Here is a 27,950-nt window from a genome sequence, read left to right on the forward strand (position 1 = left end):
AAGCTAAAACTAAATTCAGCAGTTATTGGCAACCAAAACAACCATTAACATCAATTCAAAAATATTACTAAATTGATTATTAAATAAGTGTCTTATTTTCATGGGAATTATTGAATTAAAAAAAAGTGATATATATTAATTATCTGGGGAAAAAATAATCACATTTGGAAAAACTCTTTGGGAAAGGATTAAACTGTACACATATTCTAATTGACTAATTATTGAACCAACATCAAGCCTCTCACAAAAAATATAAATCATAGATTACTCTGTCATCAATGCTAACTGTCATGGTAACTTTCCTCAATAGCCAATCAATATCTACATTTGTATGTTACCATGATTTTATTTCAGGGATTCTTTTTTATATAATAATGCACTTTTACAAATAGGGAAGGGCCACACCTTTTAGCAAAAGTTGTTATTCTAAGGGGTCTATTGATACAATTGCTACTATTACAGACACTGTATGGTAATTTGGTGAGTCTTTACTTGTGGTTAGTCTTAACTATTACCTGGTAAAAGAATACTTGAAGTAGATATAAAGGTTAACATCTATCTGTAGGCTCTTAATCAGGTTCTCTCTGCTTGGCGGACTGATGTCCCAAGTACCTGTTGAGTTACCACTGATTGTAGCAATCACAACATCCTCCTGACGATATCCATCTAAGAAGGTCCTTGCATTCTGAACATAAGGAACAAATAGAGAGACATGTTTTATGATACAAATAATGTTAATTATCATTAATCGATCAGAAATTACATAGGGTACATAACTTCTGCAGAAATTATAAAATTTGAGTAGACAGGGATACAATCAGTCCTTGCATTTGGAGGGCATGGATATTTAAAAAAAAAACACCTTAGGACCAAAGACAGTATAAGGGGAATATGTTTCCGTGGGCAAATGTAAGGGCTGGTTACAATAGATATTCAGATGCATTTTTTTTTAGGAATAAACCTTTATAAAAAAAAAAAACCCTCTAAATGAATGTGGTTTTCGCAGGGATAAAGCAATTGTCAAATCCCCTTATTTATGTGCTCAAATAGTACGATGAATAATGATTCTGAGAGGAAAAAAATAAATTGTCATGATTGTAACGTTAGGTCACAATCACCAGAGCATGGCCGATGCAGATTTGATAACACATCACTTCTAAAATCACAATCACATGTACATGTAAGAGATCCATAGCAACTATCTTTATTTGAAGCCAGTGCTACAAGTACATGAGTTATAAAAGAATCAACATGGCTTTGATATGGTAGATCATTCAAAGAAATGATAGGAACAACCATTCAATCCGGGTATTCAGTCCCAAGTTCTCTGCAATACAAAAAAATGCCATCAAATTCAGGAAGAACATATTTTCATTTAAAACACCATTTTTCAGGCCTGAAACTGGGACAATCATGAAAATCAAAGCAAAATCAAATAATATAAAAAAGAAGGAAATTATGACGATCAAACCTATTGACAGTACTAACCATGAGTTTTCCAAGCTCTATCTACAAACTGCAGCCATATATGTAATGGAAACTTACATTTTAAAAATACTTCCACAGTGCATGTGACTTAAGAACACAGAATTTGACATTCAGAACAAAGACGAACATAGGGTTTGCATTTTAGAGAAGAGAACACTGGGAACTTGAGTACAATATACATGTATGTATTTTTTATTATTTTGGTAATCGTATTCTAATAATTAACTTAAAAAAAATCTGATTCCTTTGTATCAATTACATTTACGTTTTATTAACTTGCAATGATTGAATGTAATATGAATCTGTCTTACCAAGTCCTGTGCAAATTCTGCCTGTAGATCATTCCACTGTGTAGTACCAATGGGATTCAAGTCCTCACTCTGGGCATTCATTTTGAAGATGGGCTGGTGAGAATAAGAACACACATTATTAACTACTGTACAATTCATCATGTCATACTGTACAACAACAAAAAATACACACGGGTGACAGGTGATTCACCCATTAACTTCTGAAAGTCGGTGGATTCACAATAAGGTGCACCATCTATCGGTTGCAGCGAATAGGACAAACATGAAAATACTTACCTGATTTTCTTATTTACGAGAAAATCAGATGTATCCATCTACTTTGCTAGTTCATGATTCATGGACTGCCCTCAAATATCATGTACACAGATTTTTGCTCCCCTGAACAAGTGCTTCTCACTATGGGTGTAGGCCAGGGAGCTGTGCCCATGGAGGAGTCATGAAAGGATTCCTCGACGGACGATAGTCTTCCTCAATAATGGACGGTCTCCTCCTTGGATGGGGCTCCGAGAGCTGCCAGGTTTGCTAGCCACGTACATGTACATGTCTTTTGGGCCGACTCATCATACTGCCAGCAGTCGCAGCTAGTTGAGCCGGCATGACTGTACCAGGCAGGACCTGATGCACGGGGGGAGTCACCCCCTGTGCTGGCCTGGGTGACAGTGAAACGTAAATAACGCTGGCAGCTCTGCGTGGAAAGGCTTTCTACACCTGGCCGATCACTATGGTGTGCAGGGACACCGGCGGATGCGACCTGTGAGGTGCTCGGTGAAACAAGCCCACACTGCTCTAGAGCGCTATGAATTACCGTAAGTAACAGTCTATTAACCACACCTTTTTCTCGGCGAGATAGAAGCAAATGTCGTCTGAGCCAGACTCGGCCTGAAAAAAAAAAAAAATTCCATTTCCCCCTGAACGAAGGTTATTCACAGGGAAATCGGTTTTGGTTTATTTATATAGGTAACATGATATTTGATGTCTGTTATGATGACAAGGCTAGAGAAAGACTCAAGAAAATACCGGAATAATTAGCAGCCCGTCGTAACCCCTTCCAAACATGTACCGTAGACGTCTGCCAGTTCACAACACATCAGGTGGCCGGGCGTAGCCGCCTAGGGCAATGTTGTTTAGAGGGGTATGAGCCGCGGGTAATGGGAAGCTATCAATACCATCTTAATCAAGAATTTTCCATAAAAGTTTGATTAACAAACGCACCTACCTCCATGAAACTAATTTCGACTTTATTCTTAAGTCATTGATTCAAAGCAGCGAAGTTCCTGGCAAAGTTCAAACAGACGCCAAGCATACTAGGTAATATTTTGTCACAGCCGAGCGAGAGCTTGCGTAGTGGTTATAGTGTGACTTCAGCTGGCGCTATTCATTTTATTCCCCCTCCAAGTCCCATTATGCTTATTTTTTCTTTCTTATTTGCTTTTCAAAAGATACCACCACACACGAGAGACGGCACAAAGCCGTAAAAAACAACTGAAAAAAAAATCACCAATTTCTTTGTTTCTTGAACCTTCCTGTAATCCCTTTTCCAAAATTCATGCTAAGACATCGAATGCTAGACAAATTCTGAAAGTGATAGTGATCTGAGGTTGTTATGCGGGAAATGTGAGTGTTTCTTCCTCTCCTACACCGGGAAAGACACGGTAGAATAATTTGATGATATCGTGATGTGGTGTACAAGAACGGAAGTGCTGTGTGTGTGTGTGTGTGTGTGTAACAATGTGAGGTGAGTGTGGTGGCCAGTAATGTCAGAACATTTCTTTCTTGCTATCATTTGTAGATGAATTGATCAAGAACAGCAGATTTCCATATACCGGTAATCTCTTTTTTATACTTTGAAATCTTTAATTTTCATTTCTTGGTACCTCAAATATGCATGTAAAGAGAGGCAAAGATTATGAATTAATTTAATTAAATATTCCATCAAGCCAGAAGAGGCAGAATTAATACTAATAAAAGCCTCTAAAAGGAGTGAAACCAAGTCTATAAACCTACAAAGGGGAGACTGAATAAAATGAAGTCCGGCTGCAATCCGAAAGAAAGCAGAGGAAGGAATTCACATTTCGAACCTACATGTAAGAGAAGGGGCAACACCCAAAACTCTGGCTGTGAAGCAAGGAGAACTATTAACGTAACAGAGGACAAGAATAATAAAGACCGGGCGTTGAACTAAGAGCTAACATTCAAGAGAGAGCGCTGGGAAGCTATGGGAGGAAGAGGACCTTGCATAGGCACCATGTACAAAAATAGTACACTGGGATAAAAAGGAAGAAGCAATTCACAAAATCGCTAAAAAGTCGCTCTCAGGGAATTTAAAACGAGCCAAACCATACAGTACCGAAGGGTTGGCAATGAATCTGGTTGCTAAGAAGCAACACAATATGGCCTAAAAACGTATTTTGGAAGTGTACTTAGCTCTTTCACGAAGAGACTTTCTTGGAGATGTCTTCACTCCACGAGGGAGAAGAAACAGAGGTTTAACGTACTTGCAAGAATGATATAGGTTTGAGCGGAAGCAACATGGGCTCGCCGGGAGATTGTGCTATCGCGCAAAAATCTATATACATAATATTCAAGGGAGGTCCATGAAACATGAACGAGCAAAGTAGATGGATACATCATTATTATTGACGTAAATTAACTGTGGGGTCGACATAGCGCATAGGCGCCAGCAACGCACAATGCTGGTGCTTTAAAAAATGAAAACCATATGGCAAGAATTCGCAAAAATGGTCTGAATTTCGCAAAGAAAAATCTGGGCAAATTTCTCTCCTACATTTACCTCCTGGACCCTAGTAAACAGCATATCTGGATGAGCCGCGTCGGCCAGCGCTGAATAATCGCATGCATGCATTCACTTAAGTACTTGCACGTGCAACAGATGTCAACTTTTTTCCATGATGCATTGCAAATTTCGGCCTGTAAGCTGCAATCGTTAGATGGCATAACGTATAGTGATTCCACCGAATTGCCACAGAAAATATTATGGTTAAAAGAAGTTCTGAGTACCAAAATGAAGACATCACAAATCATTATTTTTTTTGCATTTCACCATTTAAAAAAAATTTAATATCACTGAGGAGCATGATGAAAAACATCCACAGCCAAAATGAACAGTTTAACAGGATCTAAGCATTGGCCCCATGAATACCTTATAAGCCATATTGATGTCAATGTATTATTGGCCTGGATCTAATAGTTAAGAACCAAACATAATCACATTTTTGAGCAACTTGGGTCTGACATGCACTTATAAAATGATTAGTAACTTCTAAACTGCATACCGGATGTCAAAAAATTCAGTCTAAAAAGTTGCGCCAAGACTTAAAAGAAGAATGTCAGGAAACGTTGCTGTGCTGGGTAAAAATTTCAAATGGGTCTGGCCATTATTAAATTGTATGCTTTAAAAAGAAATTCTCTGTACATACCTCAAATCCACCGAAACCAATTTCAACTGACATTGATGAAGGTGGGTTCATGATACTGGTGGTGTTTGCAAACGAGATGAGGATGAGAGGGAACCAAATAACAAAGATAAGAGCTATCAACATCCCTCCTCCTACTCCATACTTGATGATCCAGGATGTCTTGGTGCCACGGGGAACAGGGTAGGCCTATAGTGCACATTGGAAACACACAATTTTTTCACAGGTGATTGGGTTTAAAAGTAAGAAAAACTCCTTTGTTCTCTCTCTCCCTTTCTCTCTTTCAGAAGAAAACAATAAGTATAATTCCTTCTCCATATATCATGATCTATTTTGCCTTGGTGCTATGGGATCAGGGTTGGCATACACTTAACCATTAATTAAGTATTCACATGTGAGTTATGCCCGGCTCACACTATGCAATTTGTTGCGACGAGATTTTTCAAGAAATCGCATTTTGCATTAAATATGAAAGGTCCAAGAAATAAGATTATTTTATGTAAAGTTTGGCCATAATGTTAGGAACACTAAAATCAGACTTTTACTTTGTGTCATCTCCGATCTCCCGCACAAACTTTCAAGTGATCGAGATTGGCGTTTATGATATCAAAGCAATCTACAGTCGTTTTCTAACACTTTATATTTGCTTTAATATAAGAAAGAAAAATTATGTGAAAAAAAATGTGAGTATTGTAATCATCAGTTCATGAATTATTGGTGGAAATTCAGACAATGCAAGTTATCGTACCAAGCATAGCTGGCTGTTTGTGTTTACAACGTGTACACGACCGGAAAAACATGCCGTGTACACGTGCATCAAAAATGGACCTAAACGGGCCTAGTTAATACTAACAGTATATTCCTTTTCTTATTCATCTCTCTCTCAAGCCTTGGTTTATTTTTCCTCTTGATTATCATCCTTCATCCTCTCTCACTAATCAACTCAATATTTCTTTCTTTAATCTGTCTCATCTTCACACTTTTTAGATCTTTCAGTCCCTCTATCCCAAAGCTTTTGATCTGTCCCTATTTTTCTGTTTGTTTGTCTGTCTATTCTTTCTCATCACTCACCACTTCTCTATTCCTGAGATAAGGTACATGTATACATTAGCATATACATGCCTTCCACCTACAGCAAACATTCCCCTACCCCTCTCTCCCTTCATATCACTCACCACTTCTCTATTTCTGAAGCATTTGATAGGATATACATTAGCATAAATGTCTTCCACCTGTAGCCAGTGGCTGAGTGATAGGGTAGTATCGGTCCATATCCAATCCATCAGGGTACGTAGCTCAGTCAGGAATGGAATAACACGCCATCTACAATCAAAAGAAGCATAAAATATTCAAATCTACAAACTATGAAGATTTAAACGATGGGTATAGGCCTAATGTCCGAGATTACACAATATCAAATATCAATAAGTATCTACATATGCTGAAATCTAGATGGAAGTTAATGCCTATTGTACTGGGCTTTTTTGCTCTACAAAAATGTCAAAGATGCAAGGTCCAATAAACTTGAAAATTTGCAAGCTCATAGATCTTTATCTGCTGAATCTGACGGTGTGATTTATTTTTAACAATTCTGCATATGTTTTGAACAATTAGGTAATTAATTATTCATAATGCATATTTTACGCTTTTTGGGAAAATTTTCACAATTTCAACCTAAACTAGTAGAAAAATATATGAAAACAGAGCAATAATAAAGAATGTTTCCCAAATGTGAAATAATTTGATTTTGATCTATGATTATGTGCATAGGAAATTTGCATAACTATGAATATGCAAATTTATTTACTTCTTACAATTGACATTTTTCATTCTGTTTTGTATTGTTTTTATTTCTTATGTTTTATATGTTTTTCTTTTATGTTACACACCGTTTCTAAACTTTGCCCAGTTCAAATCAGAGCAATAAAGAAGCATAATGCCCCCCCCAGGGGGGGGGAGGGGCACTGTTTTTGACCATCCTCAACATTTTTCACGATAAATCTGTAATGCGAAAAGATCAGAGCAGGACGTTTCATGACTTGTTTCCTTCAAAGAGTAACTTACGCGCCGTGCGGTATCATAAATTTCTTTGATAGCAGTATATTTCTTTTAAGTGGTAATTGGTATAGAACAGATGCACAATGGGGCATATTTGCAAATACATGTAAATATAAATGGTGCACAAAAGATGTAAATGAACAGATATTTTAATTTACAGAAGTTCTAGGCCTACTTTGTACTAGTATACATGTGTAGATCTATATATTCTAGTCCTTGGCCCTGGCTTGGGCTTCAACATATTTATTCTCATCACTTCTTAATCTTACCTCCAAAAACTTTACTTTTAATTATTAAACATTCACTGACACTATTTTAAAATAATGCCTGAAAGTCTGTTTCATCTTTGAAACCGATGCCATATCCAAAATCAGTTCAATCAAATCAAATCTGACGCGGTAGCAATACACAACATTCCCACTGGCGAACCAACGGAGACGATATTCAAATGCCGCCTGTCCCAGCGGCGTAGCAAGCTTGGAGGCTTCACTGAATTGGACAAGCAGGCGAGGTCCGCTAAATCATTAATATTTGATCCTTTTGCAGTACATTGTATATCACTTTGAATAATCCATTTTAACAATCCAAAGTGACACAAACTCTAGTCCATGATACATGAAAAGTTAAAAACATCCCCGACCCTCTGTTTGCAGTTTCAAGATGATCCGGGCTATTGAGGGTTAAGCAAGATTTATTCAAAAATAAGTGGAGTGCCTCTGGCAGTCTCGCCTGCATTATGCAATTCAATATAGCAGCAGTGCTGACTTTAAAAACAATCATAAAATAACTATTCACAAAAACACCATTCATATAATGATATAATACTACGTTCGTTGACCCTAGACGAAATTTGACCTTGAACATGTGACCGAAGACATGTCAGTAATGCTTGATTACCCCTATGCCCACATTTCATAAACTATATCCACAAACTTTCAAAGTTATGATGGCAGTTCAACAATTACCCCCAACATGGTCAAAGTTCATTAACCTTGAATACTTTCTAAGTTGTTATGACATTTCAAAAACTTAACCATAGGTTAAGATTTCAATGTTGACGCCGCCTTCGCCAGAAAAGCGGAGCCTATAGTCTCCTCTCAAATGCAAGCCTATGTAACAAACAAATGAACAGCATGTAAATGTACACAAATATATGCAACAATTTTAATGACATACACATATTACTTTACATATAACACCCCTTACATATGTTCGATATGGACAAATATGCACACAAAAAAGGTTAGAGATAATTGTACTGAAGCGAAAATCTGAATCTCCTGGTGGCTGCAATGCAATCACAAACAAGGCAAAAGCGATTTTGTGTCTCACCCACTTATGAAAATAACCAGAAATATCGTGATTTGCGAGGGCACACAACATAATTGTATCGAAACTTCATTGTGAAATGACTGGGATGGAATAACACTTGTCATTAGAGCCTTGCACGTAAACTTTAATGTTGACCTGAAAATGACCTTTGACCTTACCATGTGACCTCCGACTGCAGCATAACATACAGGTCCCATAAGTCCATCAACCTTCCAAGTTTGGTTGAAAAGTGACTTACGGTTGCGGAGTTAGGTGTCATAAGAGAGTCTTGCATGTAAACTTAAACGTTGACCGGAAAATGACCTTTGACCTTACCATGTGACCTCAGACTGCAGCGTAAGATGCAGGTCCCCCAAGTCCATCTACCATCCAAGTTTGGTTGAATAGCGACTTACGGTTGTGGAATTATGTGTCATAAGGTTTGTGACGGACGGACGACATTTGGATCCCTAAGTCTCGCCTTCACCTCTGGTGGGTGAGACAAAAATATGGAGGGGGGCACTCCAAGGGCCCCCCCCCCCCCCAGTGTAATTTCACAGGTTTAATTGAAACCGATTAATGAGGCATGAAACATCATGTCCTTGATGTCCATTGATTAGTTAACATATTTTATAAATAATTAACTTAAGATTGATCTATATTTATCATAACAATGATATTATCTGCAAGATTAATTGATTTTTTGCGGTGTTACATGGCACAGACATGATGGAATAAACCTTACCCATAGAAGAGCACCAAACTAACTAGATTGTAGTTCTTGCAGAGGAAATTACCCAGGATTCTTGTTGGATAACCTGATGTAATCTGATAAGCTGATAGACCAAAGTAGATGCAGATGAAGAAATACCATACTTGCGCTGGATTATTGTCCACAAAAGGCCTGGGAAAATTGAAGAAGGGAAAGGTAACAGGAGAAGCAATTTTCTAACAAGCATGGTTAAAAGACAGCAAGAATAAAGTAACTTAACACTATTCTATTCCATTCAGGAAGTTCATTTCTATTTTTCATATAAATAATTACAATAAACCCCAAAACATCCATTTGCCTGTCAACTTCTGGTTATGTATAATTATCACGATGCAAATTTGAAATAATAAATAATAAATATTACATATTGCATACATATCTCTGATATGAATGGTGATGGCATTCGTACATTTAAAAAATTGTCAAGTCAAGGCAGCACAAGTTTACTCTACTGGTATTGCTTTGTGCTCAAAGATTACGAATGATCCCATTCCAAAAAAATTTAGTTATTTCCACCAATTTGTTCTAAACCAAACTGCAACTGTCAAATTACTTCATACTCTTCTTTTTCTCCTTTTTGGTATTTGGTTTTAGTAAATAATAATAACAATAATACTACTAATAATAATATTTCTATAGTGCCCTTTTCCCTGAGATACAAAGTGCTTTGAGATGCCATCCCTGGTCAGCATAGGAGAAAGCATACATACCAATTACCAACATAAATATCACTTACTTGTTATTGTAAGACGGCAGAATAAAGAAGAGCCATAGGTGGATAGCAATGACAAGAACAACAAGGTAGATGAACTTTGCCTTGACGTTCTTACAGAGATAGATGGCACGGTCGATGACAATGATGATGAACATGATGAGTAGGAGAAGAAGGAAACTGATTGGGATTGTATTAGAGCTGATCAGCTGGGCTACATCACTGGTGGCCTTCTCCTCCTGAAGGAATTGGACAAATTATTCATAGAATAATACAAAGTTGTTTATACTGAAATAGAAAATCACTTGTATTGGAGGAATGAAAAATATTTAAAGGAAATTAAACACCATTTATATGGATATAAATGTACATGTAGATTATCATTGATGGAAAAATAGAAATAATTTACATGGAATAATGTTGAAAAGACATCTGGAATATTTCCTCTCTTAACACCCTCAAAATCTCACTAAAAGCTTGACAATTCGGATAATTTCCTGTAAATGTAACTCCCACCGGCACTTTCTAATATATTGCTAATTCAATGCTTTGCATTGCCATGGGTATCTACTCATGATGTATACTGGTTCATTTCAAATGCTCATATGATTATATTTTACTACGTAATATCGTCCGAGATTACGTGTATGAGAGCCAGTTACTGCGCATGTATCAATTACATTACTGCATGCCAATGGTGTCTCACTGGGTCCCATTTACGGAAGTGTTTTTCCTCCAATATCTACGAAATCCTCTTCTTAGTACAGTGTAAATGGCTTTTGGCTTTAGTTCGACAAATTATCGCCTGTACCCTCAAACTCCGTAACCATGATTATGAATATTCATATCTCATTAATTCAGTGGATCAAAATGACAAATGTTATTTTTTTGAAAAGTGGGTTTCAGCAACTACTGTCAGGTACCATTTCTTTACAAATAACTATTTAAATATGGGTGATATCTTTGTTTGAATGCTAAAAATGTGTTTCTGAATGTCACTCCGTAACCGTGGAACTGCCCTACTTGATTACTCTTATTCCAAGTTTCTCGAACTACATCCATAAACTTTTCAAAGTTATAATGGCAATTCAACAAATACCCCCAACATGGCCAAAGTTCATTGACCCTAAATGACCTTTGACCTTAAGCATGTGATCTGAAATTCAGGCGGGATGTTAGTAATCCTTCATTACCCTAACATCCAAGTTTCATGAACTAGGTCCATATACTTTCAAAGTTATGATGACATCTCAAAAACTTAACCATAGGTTATGATTTCAATGTTGACAACTCTGCTGCCGTCGGAAAAGCGGCACCTCTTTTCTCGCTCTTCTATGCAGGCGAGACAAAAACTGACCGAAATCTTCAATGGACAAACACAAAAATAATTTTTGTTTATCTAGATTTACTTGAAATGAACTGCCATGGACTTAGGTCATTCTTACATGCTCAATTGGTAATTCCTTCAAGGAACGCAACCCTGTGAACGTGCTACAGAGACAAAAATATCCCAACTTGTTCTTACCCCGAATGCAGACGAGAAGAGGGCTATGATGAGGAAACAGATGAACTGAATACCAAATATGAAGACATAGACATCTGTAACAGCACTATACATAGGATCAATCATGTTATAATAGAAGTTTATCACAGGCTGATACCATCTCCTGAAATATTGAAACAAAAAAAAGGAAAAACATTAGAACTCAATGGAAATTCACCACTGACAAGACTGAAATAACATTCTTTGGAATAAAAAGAGGTTTATCTACATGTATCTTTCATTACCAAGCACAAGTGTATTGGATGGCAAGAAATTGTCAGTAACACATTCTCTCTTTTGCAAAACCAGATAAAGAAAGAAAATGAGTGAGGTTTAGAGGGAGATAGGAGTTGGGGTGGGGTTGAAAGGGGCATTGTGGTTTACAAATACACCCTAAGATTGTAAGGAATTTTATTCACTTTAATATGCATCCTATTAAAAAAAAAAAAAAAACTTTAAAGAAAACAACAGCAGCAACAACAACGTAATATGTTAGAATAACCATTTGAAATGTATTTTGGATGAAACGGAGGTGGTGGAACGTGTTGAAGGATAGGGGAAACAAACTATCATCATCAGAATCATTTTTTCTAAACTTTCTATTGCAGGTAGGCAAAGTAATTAATTATTATTAATTCTATATTTTGTTAAAAGTAAGAAAACATAATTCATACGGTGGATCTTCTAGCTCTGATAGATCAGACGATCCTTGGGGTTCAGCATCTTGGACTTCTGACTGCTGTTCATCATCTGTTGATAGAAGCACCTCAGCTTTTGCTCCACCTTCATGGAAAATGATAGAAATGATTGATGAGTCTTTATAAGAATCATACTACACATATTCATTATTAATGTAGATTATATATGGCACAAATCATAAAAGTCTTACCTGATTTTCTTACTTACGAGCTATCTGGATACTATCTACTTGGCTATGCTAGTTATTTTCTTATAACTTGCTCTCCAAATAAGTACTTCACAGAACTTTTGCGCAATATTGCCATCTCCCAGTGAGCTATGAATATGCACTTAGGTTTACCCCCAAGCAATTGATAGCTTCATGCCCCAATTCTCTTAGTGAGCTACAATAGAGTTGAGATATGTTGCCTCGCAAGGCGAGGTGCTGGTGGGAGGGACTCAAGTAGATGTATCCAGTAATTTTGTAAATAAGAAGTTCAAGTAAAATTTTTATGATTTACTAGGATACATCTTATTTTATTATGCTAGCTCAGCATGGATTCATCCGAGAGGAACATGTCCAAAAGCTAAAAGAAAAGGGAAGTGTGCTAAAAGGGCTAGAAAGATGTAGATGTGGACCCCGGGGGAGGGGGGGGCACTCAACCAAAAAAGTAGTGGGTATGTGCCGTGGGCGAGACAAAAAACGGGGGCCTTGGAGCGGGCTTATTGTAAAAAGGAGGGTCCTCGGAACGGGCTTCGGAACGACACGTGTGAAAACGGGGGTCCTTGGAACGGGTCGCCTGCGTATTCATCCCTATGGAACGGGCATACGTGCATGCAGCTAGCCCGGCGGCACGGGCGCCGGGTGCGCTATAGCGCTGAGGCGATGGTCGGACAGCGCTTTGCGGCCGCTTTTCACCCAAATTGCGGCTCATTGGAGCAGATCAATATGGCCGGAACGGCGTAACGGAAAATATGCGAAGCTTCGGAGCGGATTTCTTTCTTCTTTTTCCTCGATAAGAAGAAAATGATATGCTTTGGAGCGGCTTTTTTTGTTCTTTTTCTCAATAAGACAAAAATGCTATGCCTTGGAACGGAAATTTGAGTGTAAAAATGGGGGTCCCCTCCGCGGCACATACCCACTATGCATTATATACTGAGTGCTCCCCCCCCCCCCCCCCCCCGGGATGTGGAGGTCTCTGCATTCTCTTTGCCAGATGGGATTTCTTTCAAATAAAAAGACATGGAAAAGTTGGCGGAACGCCAAAAAGCGGCCCTCAAAAATATCGTCAAGAGGAATAATTTGAAAAAAAATGCCCACGAAATACCAATATTTCTAATACCATGGGCTTTAGGCCTCGCACAGGCCTGAGAGTGGCCCTTTTAAAAAATATCTGTTTTTTGTGAACGTAGGGAGCGAAGTGACCAGAATCTCGCACCTAATGGCCGAGGGTCCAGGGGCAACGCCCCAGACGGGGTCGAGGGGAAGCCCCCAAAGCTCATGGAATTTTCAGAGGATCTAGAAGGCATCTCCTCAACACCATGACCTATACCATGTGACCTCCAACTGCAGCATAACATGCAGGTCCCCTAAGTACATCTACCATCCAAGTTTGGTTGGAAAGTGACTAAAAGTTACAGAGTTATGTGTCATAATGTTTGTGACAGACAGCCAACATTTGGATCCCTTAGTATTGCCTTCACTTCTGGCAGGCGAGACAAAAGAAATCACTACAAAAATAATTTCACACCCGCTCCTAAATAGAAAAAAAATCATAATGAACCATAAAAAAAGAAAGAAATTTATGCATTTTATATTACATAACATATGGAGCAGCTGCTCATTTACGACGTCACAAATCAACAACTTTAATTTCTAATTATTTTTAAATATTTGATGGATTTTCCTGAAACCTTCACTAATATTTTTTTCAGCTATTTTTACAACAAACTTTAGGGTGAACTTCCCTTTAAATATAAGATTGGTCCTCAAAAATTGGTTACATGATTTCAAATGTTTTGTCAGTCTTACTAAGGCTAAATGCTTTGCTTTAAAAATAATAAGCATCCTCCTTTCCAAATGATACATGATTGAGTTTACCGGAAAATGAGCTCTGAAAAAAGTTGTGCTTTAAGTTCAAAATATGTAGTAAAACTAGCCATCAACTCACTCCCTACCTTCTTCTGCCTGCTTTTTCTCCTTTTCTTTCCTCTTCTTCTTTTTCTTCTTCTTATCCTTCTTCCCAGCTCTATCCATCTCATCGCCATTCTGATCTTCTACAGCCATGTCTGTACTGGTCAGGGCACGGACATCATCTGTTTGTTGACTGTCGAGATCAGGCACAACACGAGACTCTTGCCATAGTCCATGCCTCTGTATGGGTAAAACAAAAGTCTGTATGTCAACATTGACCATATATTGATTTTTTAAAATAGATATTTTGAAAAAGTAGCTGTGAATATCACTGAACAAGTGGAACACTTCTGGAAGTCTTGCTTGCATTACAGATTCAATATGCGTGCAGCAGCAATGCTGACTTCGAAAACTACTATTGATGAATAATTATTCACAAAAACACCATTCATAAGTTCAATGACCTTGAATGATCTTTGACCTTAATCACATACATTTAAGCTGAAACTGGTGCAAGAAGATCAAGGATGCTTGACTACTCTTTTCTCTAAGTTTCATGATTTAGGTCCATAAGTTTTCAAAGTTATGATGGTATTTCATCAAATACACACAACATGGTCAAAGTTCATTGACCCTAAATGACCTCTGACCTGAATCATGTGACCTAAAATTCATGCAAGACAATTAGTGATACTTGAATACTATCATGTCCACGTTTCATGAACTGGATCTATATACTTTCTAAGCTATGATGGCATTTAAAAAACTTGACCTTGGTTAAGATTTCAATGTTGACAATGCCGATGCCATCTCGCTCTGCTATGCAGGCGAGACAATAAAATGAAAGAGGGACCAGGGCCCCGTTGCACAAAAGTTACCATTATGGTAACAAAATGGTTCAAGCAAAACAGGGCCCAGGGGCCTGTTTCATAAAGAGTTACAACTAAGGTAACATGGCTATAAAGCTAATCACAATCAAGGTTACCATGATATGATCTCCAACTTCTAAAGGGTAGGGCAAGGCAGGGTAAGTTGTGACACTTTTTGCTTTTTGCATGTTAGAATTGATAATTAATAATCGTGTAGAAATAAGTAACTTGCCTTATAATGTAATTCTTCTGAAATATTTTTCACCAATATATAACTTTCTACCCCCACACTGAAAGTCATTGTCACCTTTGAAAAAAGAGACGTCAAATGGCTCAACTTGCCCCATCTGTGGGGTAAGTTGAGCCACAAAAACTATGTACAAAATGTATCGGGGAAGAACCAGCATGTCAATTTCTAATTTAAAGTCTTTTCACTTGCTAATTCTCAATAAATACTAACATCCTCTAAAAGGAAAAGAACAGTCATGTAAATTTGCTCCTTTCTGCCTGCACATCGACGGCTTTGAAAGGTTTTTTTTTTATATATACGTATATACATTACCATAAGGATTACCATGGCTCAACTTGCCCCATGCTGGCTGGCTCAACTTACCCCAGTCCGAACTTAATGCGATAATTTCGCATCCACACATTTCTTATGCATCCATCATGTATAAAGACTATGACAAGAATGAAGATCCATTCCTGGACTAACAATGATGTTCTTATGTCTTTATTATATTTAAAGACGTGTGTGTGTAAAAAGCATGTATCTATTTCACACCCTTTTATACTTTTTTGGCTGAAATTTGTATTTTTCCCTTTAAAAAAGTACTTTGAAAACAATGTGGTGGGGTTAGGGGTTATGCAATGGGTCATGAATACATGACACCACAACAATGTCTGCTCATTCATTATTGGCCTAGGGGTGGTGGCTCAACTTGCCCCTATGCTCAACTTACCCCACCTTCCCCTACAGGTGTTGATGTTGAGTATCAAGGGTTCAATATCCACAGCAGCATTAATGACATAGAGCAAAGGACTTCAAGGCATTTATCCACACTGATCTTTATTATACTTTGAATAGTGTCAATCCATTTATAGGGAGAACTAAAAATTAATTCCCTTTTGAATGTGATCAAAGCATTTAGGAGAGTATGTATAACACTCATGGGAAAGGAGTTAATCAGACTTTATAAGCACATGACTTTTATGGTCAGGTTCCAGTTATGCTCTTTTCAATATGGAACAAGGGAATCCAAACCTGAGGTTTGACAGTATCAATATTGAGGTACATGTATCGTTTGCAGGATTTCCTATAAAAGCATTAGTCAAATGGAAGCAAAATGGTGAGGTCTGAAAAAAGAGGGAACTAGGTCTTACAATAAGAACTGAGCGATGGAAGAAAACTGATAGCAGGATACACAGGTCCAGGACTGCATAGTTGGGCTTCTGTTCAATACCAAGGATCCTAGGGAACCAAAGTGGATCAGTGCTATTAAGATCCTTTGATATGTCACTGTTCCATGGGTAAAACTGGAACTGGAACAGGTACTTCAAGATGACAATTACCTGTAGTTGAGAGAAGGCAAAAGAGTTTATCAACAGTAGCAATTAGAACTATCAATAATGGTGATTAATACCCCCACCCTACACCGTTACCATAGCAACAGTTTCCAACACATGGGGGGGGGGGGGGGAATGTGTGGGCAAAATATGAGAATTGATTAAAAACTGATGAAGTAGTTTGAACCAAAAGATATTTGCCTAATTTTTGACATATATATTGTTACCATGGCAACATGATATCCAACACACACAAAATATGTTGTCTCCACATCTTTCCCTCAAAACCAATGTGTGAGCCAATTTTCATGAGAATTGGTTGAAAATTGATGAAGTAGTTTGAACTGCAATATTTTTACCTTATTTTTGCCAAAATATACCATTACCATGGCAAAACAATTTCCAACACATGTCTTGCACATCTTCACCCGAACACCAATATGTGTTCAGTTTCATGAGAATTGGTTGAAAACTGAGGAAGAAGTTCTATGTGCAAGATTTGCAACTGACCGACCGCCCGCCCGCTGATTCCTGTATGCCCCTTCAAACTTCGTTTGGCGGGGGGTATAAAATCAAGAACCATATCATGACAATGATTTCTCCCCTTTTTACTCATCTTTCATTTCTCAACCCCTTCTCTCTCTCTCTTCCAATGCAGTCCAATCCAGAATATATTTGATATGGCAATTGTGGTTAAAAATCACTTTCCTCCCTTCTCCATCTCCTTCTACTTTTCCTTTCCCTCTTCCCCCTCCCTCCTTCTAACTCACCTCTCTCTTCTTTTTTCTCCAATTCTTCCCTTTTCCCTCTTCTTCAATAAAATGATCAAAATAATCACTATCACCAACAATATCATATCACTGGTGCTAATGTTGATATGATGGTACATACATGTATATAATCATAATGATATCGATATGAATTAACACTGCATTATCAAATAGAGCTTTCCCTACCTCAGTGTACGAGATGACCGTAATCCAAAAGGTCTTGGTAGGGCGAGGTACGGAGAGCATTGCCCAGAGGAAAACTATGAGTACCAGGGGTAAAGAGAGGAGACTGGCTGATAACAGCTGGTTGAGAATGATAATGAAGTAGCATACCAGCTGTGATTGGGCTATTATGGCATAGAGGGCAGCGTAGATCAGACGAACGGGGCGTATCATGGTGCGGCGGAATTGATCGCTTGAGCTGGTCTCAGCTGTGGAGCATGTTTCATCATGGCCATTGCTACATAAGAGATATGAATGACATGACAAATAAACAAAATATGACTGGACATGGCTCTTTTACAGCATGGAGCATATGTAGTTTTACATTGTTTGTCATCACATCAGACTATGACATCAATGTCACAAATCAAAAGAAAACCAACAGCAACACAAACGTTCCAATTCCTCAAAGTTTATGCCCAAAGAAATCAACTTGAGGGGAAAAAAGTGTCATCATCATAATAATGTTTTTGTGAAGATGTGCATACTTTGTGTTTTAAAAATATATTTCCCATGGCCCTATGAAAATGAATATCAATATGATCCCATCAATAATTGAAAAAGAATGATTCTTAAAGATTGCCTTCTTTATTATTCTTCTCAATACATCACAAGATGTAACAATGCATTCTTGAAGATTGAACCTTCATGGAATAAACAAGTGGAGCGTCTATGGCAGTCTCACCTGCACTATGCGATTCAGTATAGCAGCAGTGCTAACTTTGAAAACTACTATAAAATAATCATTCACAAAAAACGCCATTCATATAATGATACAATACTACGTTCATTGACCCTAAATGACATTTGATCTTTATCATGTGACCTAAGACTTGTCAGTGATACTTGATTACCTTTATGTCCACAATTCATAAACTATATCCATAAACTTTGAAAGTTATGACAGAAATTTAATAATTACCTCCAACATGGCCAAAGTTCATTGACCTTTATGACCTTCGACCTTGGTCATGTGACTTGAAACTCGCACAGGATGTTCAGCGATACTTGATTACTCTTACATGTATGTCCAAATTTTATGAACTACACCAATACAATTTCAGAGTTATGATGGTAATTCAACAAATACCCCAAAATGGCCAAAGTTCATTGACCTTTGACCTTGATCATGTGACCTGAAACTCGCACAGGATGTTCAGTGATACTTGATTACTTTTATGTCCAAGTTTTATGAACTAGACCAATACAATTTCAAAGTTATGATGGTAATTCAATAAATACCCCCAACTTGGCCAAAGTTCATTGACCTTAAATGACCTTTGACCTTGGTCATCTGACCTGAAACTTGCACAGGATGATCAGTGATACTTGATTACTCTTATATCCTCTTATATGATATGAATCAGATCCATATACTTTCAAGTTATCATGGTAATTCAACAAATACTCCTAACTTGGCCAAAGTTCATTGACCCTTAATGACCTTTGACCTTGGTCATGTGACTTCAAACTCAGGCAGGGTGTTTAGTAATACTTTATTACCCTCATAGCCAAGTTTCATGAACTAGGTCCGTATACATTCTTAGTTATGACATTTCAAAAACTTAACCTTAGGTTAAGATTTCAATATTGACTCCCCCAACATGGTCCAAGTTCATTGATCCTAAATGACCTTTGACCTTGGTCATGTGACCTGAAACTGAGGCAGGATGTTGAGTAATACTTGATTAACATTATGTTCAAGTTTCGTGAACTAGGTCCATATATTTCAAAAACTGAACTTTCGCTTAAGATTTTATGTTGATGCTGCCGTTGTAGGAAAAGCGGCGCCTATAGTCTTACTCTGCTATGCAGGTGAGACAAAAAGGAATGTACATTTAAAATTATTTTCCTTAATAAATGATGATGATGATGATTGTTAAGGAAAACTTTTAAATCCCTAAGAACAAAATGGCCCAGATAAGATGTAATTAAATTAGGAAACAGGAATGCTTCCTTTTTTTCACAATCACAATTTAACCTGATTTTGGCATGGACCTACCACAACTGGACATTCAACGAATCCTCTTCTTCGAGCCACTAATCCTTTTACTAACAGAGCGCAAAAGCTGACGCTCATCAAGCAGGCCGTAATACACGCTGTCACAGATGGGCAGCAGAAATCAATTGTGCATTGCTCCACACATTGCAATGTTGTTTGTTCACTTCCAAAAGAAGTACACACAGCAGCAAACGCTTGCTCCGTCAAAATGATTGCAGAAAATAAGAAAACAGCTTTGGATTTACAGTACATCGCTTGCAACCGCTCAAAGACTGCATTGCTATCACTGTGAAGATCAGAATATCTACAACAAAAATTGCAGAGAAAATTCGTCGGAAACATGTGCGGAAAGACATTAAAAATCCTTTCCTCGTAATTCCCACTAACCTTCACTCGAAAAGTGATTTAGATATGGACGTAAAATTTTTACAGGATTGACAAAATTTAACCAGATTTTTTGTGATGATCAGACAACAATCGCACAATGTCAATGGCATAATATCGTGCACTGAAAACCAGATGTTAAGAGCGATTTGCAGTGTGGGTAACATGAAGCAGGGGCTTTCCCGTGAACAGAACGATCAGAGCTGGAACAATGATCGTCTGGCCGAAAGAGGGCCGGTGATTTCTTGGTGATGATCAGCGGGTTCACAAGAGCGTTGTATAAACACGCGCCGCAGGCAAGGTCATAGAACAGCATAAAGAGAAAGTTAAGAGTATGTCAGCAATTTTGACAGCTGAAAACATGTGGTGGTTATAAAATTTGCTCATTGAATGTCCAGTTGTAGTAAGTCCATGATTTTGGTAAGCTTTTGCTTGCAAGGCTGCAAGGGATCAGGTACAATTTTGTGAATATGAAATAAACAACCTTTTTCTTAGCCCAGCTAAGCATTAATGATCTGATTTACTAAACTCTCTGGAGACAATGCAGCGTTACGCATGAACTCTCACCTCTCCATGAACTTCTGAAATATCACTTCGGACGTAGGCTCAGGGTTGATGGATACTCTGCAAGCCATGCAAGAAGGGCGGAACAGTAAGAAGGGGTGCAGAGAAAGGGGCGTGGCATTTTAGATCAGGGGTGTGTAGAATGGGTATGACAGCAAAGATAAACAGCCAGCAAAATAATGAAGACAAATTTTCATGCAGCCACAAAATAAACAAACAAAACAAAGATAATAAGGCAGTGTTTAAAACAATATTTTATCTGACACCAATGGCTAAATCAAAATAAGCCTAGTAAAAATAAAATGGAAAGCATATGATTCATGTTTTTTATTTACTAATCCATTAAACTCCAATGATAATGACTAAATTATGTCATTACAACCAAATGAAAAGCTAGAAAATGTTTGATAAAAAATTTTGAATAATGTGTATTGTGAATGATTGGAGCATGCCATTTGCTTTGTAAATTCTTTTATAAACTTTCTTTTCTTTGTATTAATATTAGAAATCAGGCATTTATAAGAGTGCATCGTGTCCAAACATTTAGTAAGCAAAAACATAAAGTCAAATTGAAACTTCCTAATAAATGTCCATCACAATGTACTTCATATATTTAGTCAAAACTTTACATCTATTTACCTGTACAAAACTTCCTTGATAGTTTACAATAGACACTTACATTTTTACAGTGCAATTATACACACAAAAGCAGAGCACATACAGTCATATTCACAAAAGCACATTTAAAAACTTTTAATCATTAAAAACAGCCTTTCCAAATATTTGTTATTGGAAGAAGACATCAAATTACAAAAAATGACATCGTAGTAAATGGCATCTCTTCTAAGCATCACACAAATGATCATTCTCAAAAATAAGTTATTTCCTGTATAAGATATTATTAGTTTCCATACTTTCTTTGCAATTAGTAATTCAAACATAGCTAAATACAGTGCATATCAATAAAAAGTCTACACTTTGAAAAAGATACAACATGGGAATAAATTTTACACATATATTCTTGAGGTTGGGTCTCATTTATCAGATGAAAGTAAAAATTCAGACAGAATGTTATGCTTCAGTGAGCAATGTCCAGTTTTGGAAAGCTTGCAGAAATCAGTTTGCTCAAATACGCCAATTTTCATGCTGTGTAATGGTGGAAAAAATGAGTAATCTTGCTGTACATGGGGGCTTGGTGCTAGAGGGAATGTTTTGGGCAAGGAAACAAGTTATAAGGTAAAAATATCAAATCAATCTTCTTAGCTAAAAGGCTATGTGCTCTTCATGATTAATGTCTTCTTCTATACCCTAATGCTATTCCCAAGTTTTGCGCAAATCATTTTTCACAATCTTTTTAAAAGTAAAGGGTGCTCACTCAAGTGGAAAGATTTGCCGACAGTCATATCGTCATTTTTATTAAAGAAAAAAAAAACAAAGTATACATGTGGAAAATGCTTCAGGGTATTACATGTACAAACATATTTTATAGGATTATTTCCAAGTGTAATCTTTTTTTTTAATAAACACTGTATAACAGCAGCGTATAATCCAATGCTATCATTAGTTCCTATCTAACATCTTCTCATAACAATTGGCACCAAATCAATAAGGATAACCCCAAAACATAAAACAAGAAACTAAATATCTTTGTCTAAAGTTAACTGCATGACCTAATTTTTCAAAATATCTTATTTCTTAATTTCAACATTGTAACTATATTTTTGAGGCACACACTGTACACAAGCACACTCTTTAAAATCATTGTCCAGCCACATGCAGTGTTAGTAGTCATTTTTACACTGTATAACACTTTATAAGACAAGACAACTTTCTCAATTCTGCTAACATTAATAAGCAACAACCTACATTAATGCATATCAATACAATCCCATTCTCTGTTTACCTGATATCCCTTGTTGGAGATTCATTCTCATCAGCAGGACTTCCTGATGCACCATCTTTTGCCTGTTTATCTTCTGTTCCTTTAGTCTCTAATTCTTCTTTTTCACTTTCCTTACCAGACATGTCTTGGAGCTCTGCAGGTTTGTGTTTCTATGTATCATGAGGTAAAACATGTATTTACAAGTTAAGAGGTGCAATTTTTTTCATTTCAACTCTGATTACAACACAGCCTGATCTAAAAAAAAAAACATGGAAGTGGAAATGGTAATATTTTGAATTGGTCTTTTTAACTTGATTTCCTAAATAAGACATTAATGTTGATACATGTATTCACTCATGGACTGATAGCTTAATAGTAGTGTTTAAGGTATACAAATTCAGAAGAGTTAAGGCGCAAACACACAATGACTGTCCACTATTCTGGAGAAATGTGTGATTAGGGGAAAATCCACATCATTGTTTTGAACAGTAAATATGTCAGGCACCAACAGTCAAGTTTTGGCATGCTTCACTCCATTAAACTTTGTATACAGTGAACATAAAACAGCCCATAATGATGCACCGGTACTTTATAATCAGTCCAACAGTAGACCTCCAATCAATAAGTCTCTAATATTCCCATGTTATACATTCCACATGTTGACCTTATGGTTTGTTTGTCAAGAGGGAAACACACACAAACAACTACTCCCAAGATAACTTAATGGCCCGAGGACTAAATTACATTATATTATCTATACACAACAAAAAAAGTAAGTCCCCCCTAAAACAAACCCATAATTTCTGAACCACGTATTTTATGTCATGCTTCAGTGAGCACTGCCAGAAGGAAAAATTGTCACTTTTTAAAAGTCACAAGCAAAATATCATCACTTTGATTCCAGTTTATTGGAATGAATTCCACATTCTCATCATGAAAAATAGTCAGAGAGCTTGTAAAAGGTACTTTCTAAAAGATGATACCACTTTTTTTGCAAAATTTCACGGTTGAATAAACACAGTCAAAATTTGCTATAATTTGATTTTTTACACATTTCTATCGATAAAAATGATCAAATATGATGACAATTACTTTTGGGAAGAGTATCTTCAACAATATTCATCAATTCACGGTTCAATGAACATTTAATGAAAACAAAAAATACGATTTTCAAATATCATTCCAAAATATTGTTTCAATTTGGTAACTGAAATGATCTTTTCTCAACCTCTTTCGTTATGTTAATGACAAATTAACATGCTTCAATGATTCAAAGGCGTTTAATTAAACATTCATGCTTGAATGAACATGTGGAATGTGATTAGCTTGTTTTTACGTTATTGGAAAAAATCAATTGCAAACTATGGATATCCCTTACAAACCTTTTGGCATAGTTCATTTGATTTGATTTTCATGAAAATCCCGATGTTTGATGCTTCAGTGAGCACACAAGATAAAAAAATTATGCAAATGAAAAGAAAGTTCAAGGCCTTGGCCCCACTCGAATGGTTATTTGGTGTGCGCGCCATTTGCTTAGTGTCACACTGAAGCCATGTGCGAAGTTTCATGAAAAAAATGTTGGCAGAAGTAACAAAAACCGTCCATGAAACAAACCCTTATTTCACTTTTGTTGAAATTCTGAGTTCCTCTCTCATAGACATTGTGTACACTATGGGTGCATATGTTTGGGAAAAAGTAACCCTTTATTCAATGTGGTGGAACTTTTTTTTCAAAGCTGTCTTTAGCAGTATCATTTGGCAGTAATGTTTATCAACCTCTGGGTATAATTCTATGCAAAAATGAAATTGATTTGTTTATTCATGGATGAGTGAGCACGCATCATAGGGGGGAAAGGGGCATTTTCAATGTCACAGACTCATTTTCAGGGGTTATAAAGTGAATATTGGGGGCAAATTCGGTTTCAAATTTTACTTAATTGCTGTTGTTTTTATCATCCATCAGTTTTATCACCACACATTTTCATGGAAATAAATACACTTTTAACTGCATAACAGTATTCTTTTCCCAACTCTTTTTACTGCATAAATGCAGAGCTGCCAACCTTGTGCAAGCAAAAAAAGGAATCATTATGGCCAAAAAAAGGAATTTCCAACAAAAAAAAGGAATGTGTTAAAACGAACCTTAAAACCACATGCGACAAAGATCCAATGCAAAAAGTATGTATGCAGTGAACAATTTAAAAAAAGTTAATCTCTAGGCCTAGTCTGGGCTAAGTAACGGAGTGTTACAAATTGGACCCTTAGTCTTGGGCCGTTTGATATAATCTACCAACTTTAATTAAGTCAGTAGCAGGGCTTGAATTAAGAATTGAGAGGGGCAAGGCCATTTTTAAATGGGCACTTTCAGCTTGGGGCAACCGGCAAAGTGGCCTTGGATGCCCCAAAATTTCAAGGGGTATCAAGGCCATTCTAAAGGGCATGAAGGCCACTTTTATTCTAGTCAAATGGGAACCTAGGCAAATTTTTCTAAAAATGACAAGTAGGCCTTTCATTTTGTAGTGCAACCTACTCCAGCACTTATCAAAGTGAAGATCTGTCGAGAAAAAATTCTTTCAGGGGCACCAAAATCAGTTCTAGTGAACATTTTTAGGGCTCCATTTTTCTGGGGCTTCCTTTCCACTTCTAAAATAATTCATTGTTTTATGTTGAGTTTCCTGACAAAACTACCAAATTGTAGACTAAGAGAAATAAAAAAAAAATTGACATCAATTCAGACTTCTCTGCCCAAGTAACATTGTTTTTGCCAAACAGTAGGCCTACCCTTTAAAATTAAAGTGTCATAAAATGGAAGTGTACATGTAACATTCCACAAATATAGAAAAATTATTCATAAATCAATCTAATCTAAAATTCAAATAGATCTATACATGTAGATAAGAAGTTGAAATCATTCCACAAAAGTCCCATCGTAAATCACTTCACGATGTGCACAGCTCAGCCTCAATCACACTGCACGCACACTCAATCATCCCCAGCAGTGACAGCACTATCGAGCAGACATCTAGGCCGCCAGAACCGGGGAAGAAATCTTCCCATTCCTGCTAAACTGAATGCTAAAGTGCCGACTTTTTTAATGAATTCCAAAGGCAGTAGGACATCTCTCTAGTATAAATCATGTGAAACTATCAATAAATGTTGAATATCACCCAGAATTAATACTTCAGGGGACAATGAAGAGCTTTCCAGGTCTTTTCAAAGCCGAATTCATCGAATTTGTTTGATACGAGTTGATGAAAATTAACCAGACAGAACCGTTATCCGAAGGGAATTGATATTAATCAATTCAAGAAAATAGCCTCAAAATTTCATTTCTTTTTCACTACAATTAATTTTAAAGTATATGAAAAATATCTTTTGATGATTCAATCTTTAATATATATGATGAGTATTTTTGTAAAATTTTGCAAATGGAATAATAATTTCCCTCAAACCTCCAAATCCCCCTCCATTACAAATGGACTCTTCTCTTACTACATTTGGGGAATTACCCTACCCAATTCATCGTACTCCTCGCTCTGCGCTGCAAGAACAAACGTTGGCTCCACTCACCTGAAGAGTGTTGGCCCGTGCGTAAAGACAACGTATTAGCAGTAAAGTTAGATCTAACATTCGGCGGAAATCTGATTTTCGGATCGTTTTTTTGTACATAAAACATCACTTTATAGGAAAGAAATTACATGCAAATTTAAGATAAAATATATAAAATTCAGAAATATCGTACCTTAGACCGCAGTTACTGTTATTTCCTTTCAAATGATGATCAAAACATAATCATCCTCGATCCTTTCATTTGTTATCGTAAGTTGCCATCTTGGATGACGTCATCATCCTTACAGACGTATTTACCAGTCGCTATACATCGTGATTCGTACCATGCATGCCGCTCGCATATTCAACTAACGTATATGTACGTGCACGCTATCAAATTATTAAAGTGCGTTGGAAAACCGGCCGGCGGTCGACTACGCACGCGCAAGTACCAGGCTCATCTCGGGCTCAACACTCACTCCACATACCTACAATTATGTACACACATTATCAAAATTGTCAAAAAACGTAATTTGAAAAGAAAAACCATAATGCCGTAATTTGAATGAAAAAACGTAATGATTACGGCAAAAACGTAATGGTTGGCAGCTCTGTAAATGCAATCTTTTCCTAATAATTTCTAAGGATCAGTAGAATTTATGGAGAAATCAGTGGTGAAGCCACAATTTGAAAGTGGAGAGGGGCCAAGTAATTGGGGGAGGGGAGCCACTAACATTTTCCAATTTTAACATGTTTTAACAAGTTAAAGAGGATACTACCATAAACCCCTACAAATGTATGATGATATGTCACCAAAAAAAAAATTGTGCTCACTCAACCATGAACATACGTTATCAAAATTTAGTGTGGAGTGGCTAATTGATGGATAGTAAAATGGCATTAACACCATAAAATTCACCAAAAAACTACTTTTGCCCTACTTTGTATTTGTACAATCTGAAAAACGACTCTTGTGACTTTCAAAACTGGTCATTTTTAATTCAATCTTTGATTACTTATGAATGACCCAACCGATCAATCTCAGTTTTCCCCCGGAGTTGCTTAATGAGTGTAGAAAACTACCTTGAAAATATTATATCTCAAAATTATTCCATTCAAAAGTTACAGCATTTTGATTTAGGGGGGACTTACTTTTTTTGTTGTGTATAGTTCAATGATACAGTTTTTATTCTTCTTTCTTTCTTGAAACTTGAGCACTGAATTTGAGAAACTGAATTTGTGGCATCATAAATCATACTTATTATTACTATCATTATGAACAATGAAATCAGATTTATGATGCCTAATTCATTTAGTAGAATTCTCAAGTCATAAAATAAAAAGAAATATGAGAGTATTGCTACCATCCATAACATTGATACAATTTTGGAGTATTATATCTTTATTCTATCACTGGCAAGAAACAACATCACTTTACTTTCATTGCTCTCCTTCGTTTTCCTTCAGTGGTCAGCTTCTTTAATTCTTTGGCCACGTAGCGGTACTCCTTTGAGATGTTATCCAAGAATTGTATCAAAGTATCCACAGAACGCAGGAAGATCAGCCACGTCAGGGCCAGGGCACTCTTGATCTTTCCAACAGTACCTATTATACAATGGATAATTTAATTTTTTTAATTGGTAAAATTATCTGAATGTTAACCTCTCCAAGCATAATGCAGGATGAGGCCTGAGTGAGACAT

At 36.8% G+C, this 27,950-nt stretch overlaps 1 protein-coding gene across 1 annotated transcript in view; it reads right to left on the reverse strand.

Annotated features, from left to right (window-relative positions):
- Positions 1–27,950, reverse strand: part of LOC129279271 (piezo-type mechanosensitive ion channel component 1-like) — a 113,062-nt gene that overhangs the window by 21,163 nt on the left and 63,949 nt on the right. The window contains exons 28-41 of the mRNA XM_064095657.1: positions 27,687–27,853; positions 22,722–22,870; positions 20,822–20,878; positions 17,833–18,106; positions 16,694–16,882; positions 14,486–14,681; positions 12,304–12,412; positions 11,612–11,753; positions 10,111–10,325; positions 9,348–9,506; positions 6,409–6,556; positions 5,237–5,422; positions 1,800–1,892; positions 516–685 (exon numbers count right to left, since the gene is read on the reverse strand). Of these exons, the coding sequence (XP_063951727.1) occupies positions 516–685; positions 1,800–1,892; positions 5,237–5,422; positions 6,409–6,556; positions 9,348–9,506; positions 10,111–10,325; positions 11,612–11,753; positions 12,304–12,412; positions 14,486–14,681; positions 16,694–16,882; positions 17,833–18,106; positions 20,822–20,878; positions 22,722–22,870; positions 27,687–27,853 (2,254 nt within the window). The remainder of the gene's footprint in view (positions 1–515; positions 686–1,799; positions 1,893–5,236; positions 5,423–6,408; positions 6,557–9,347; positions 9,507–10,110; positions 10,326–11,611; positions 11,754–12,303; positions 12,413–14,485; positions 14,682–16,693; positions 16,883–17,832; positions 18,107–20,821; positions 20,879–22,721; positions 22,871–27,686; positions 27,854–27,950) is intronic.

This window comes from Lytechinus pictus, chromosome 2, assembly GCF_037042905.1.
Source record: "Lytechinus pictus isolate F3 Inbred chromosome 2, Lp3.0, whole genome shotgun sequence".
Taxonomy (NCBI): domain Eukaryota; kingdom Metazoa; phylum Echinodermata; class Echinoidea; order Temnopleuroida; family Toxopneustidae; genus Lytechinus; species Lytechinus pictus.